The sequence below is a fragment of the Pollicipes pollicipes genome, unplaced genomic scaffold (genome assembly GCF_011947565.3).
Source record: "Pollicipes pollicipes isolate AB1234 unplaced genomic scaffold, Ppol_2.1 Scaffold_1600;HRSCAF=1878_pilon_pilon_pilon, whole genome shotgun sequence".
Lineage (NCBI taxonomy): Eukaryota > Metazoa > Arthropoda > Thecostraca > Pollicipedomorpha > Pollicipedidae > Pollicipes > Pollicipes pollicipes.
In genome coordinates, this window is record NW_023595962.1 from 280,141 (window position 1) to 281,039 (window position 899).

The following is an 899-nucleotide window of genomic DNA, read 5'->3' on the forward strand; positions in this document are numbered from 1 at the left end:
CTGACTGGGTGATTTGTGGACGTACGCGTGCCTGCGCGGTGCGGTCGCTTTCCCGTCACTATTTGCTCGGACTGCCGAGATCTGACAAAAATTTTGAAAACGTCCGAAAACCGTCGCGTCTGTGGTTTGCGCACGAGCGCACTCGCACATCAGCGCGCGTTGATTCGCGCTTTTGCCTGCACGATTGTCCGTTTCTTCCGCGTTTCAATGTGCTGGTCCCGTTTTGCTGCGACACCCGTTGCCGAGCGGCGAGCTGGGTTTTGTCGAGCGTTTCGGCGATTTTGAGAAACTTGAGAATGTCACGTTTCACGTGTTTACCCGTGGCGCACGTGCACACATACACCGACGGCGCCATACCGGTCAGACTGCGTCCAAAATTTGATACGACAACGTGACCCACATGGCCTTGCCGCACGCCATATTTCACGCAAAAACCTCTGATTGCGTCAGCGCTACGAGAGCATTTAGGCGTGCCGGACGGACAGACATTTCATAAATGTTGATATAGACTGTGCATATCCACAGTGCAGTTATTTCCTAGTCAGCAAGCCATGGCAACTATGGGCTAAATCTTGTTTGAGCAGACATGAATGATCACTTAAATAAATTTCTGGCAAAGGATTAAGAATATAGGACAAGACGCTTTTACTTGAATATCTAGGGGACATAATTTGTCTGAATTAAACAAAGTTGGTAGGATAGATAGCAGGAAATGGCCAAATATGGTTTATATCATGTTTTGCAAGTAGGTAGCGTTAGCAATTAGGTTTCCCAAGGGAAAACATACCGCATTTTTTAGGGGAGGCTTCCTCGTGCTTCCCCAAACAAAAAGTATGCACCTCTTGCAAGGTGTGCTGGCAGACAAGGTCATCCAGCCCGCTCACAAAATATTATCAAAC

General features: G+C 48.2%; 1 protein-coding gene across 1 annotated transcript in view; it reads left to right on the forward strand.

The window, feature by feature from the left end:
• Nucleotides 1-468, forward strand: part of LOC119092231 (cytochrome P450 4c3) — a 12,018-nt gene extending 11,550 nt beyond the window's left edge. Inside the window, exon 10 of the mRNA XM_037215208.1 lies at nucleotides 451-468. Within this exon, the coding sequence (XP_037071103.1) occupies nucleotides 451-468 (18 nt within the window). The remainder of the gene's footprint in view (nucleotides 1-450) is intronic.
• Nucleotides 469-899: the final 431 nt, after the last annotated feature.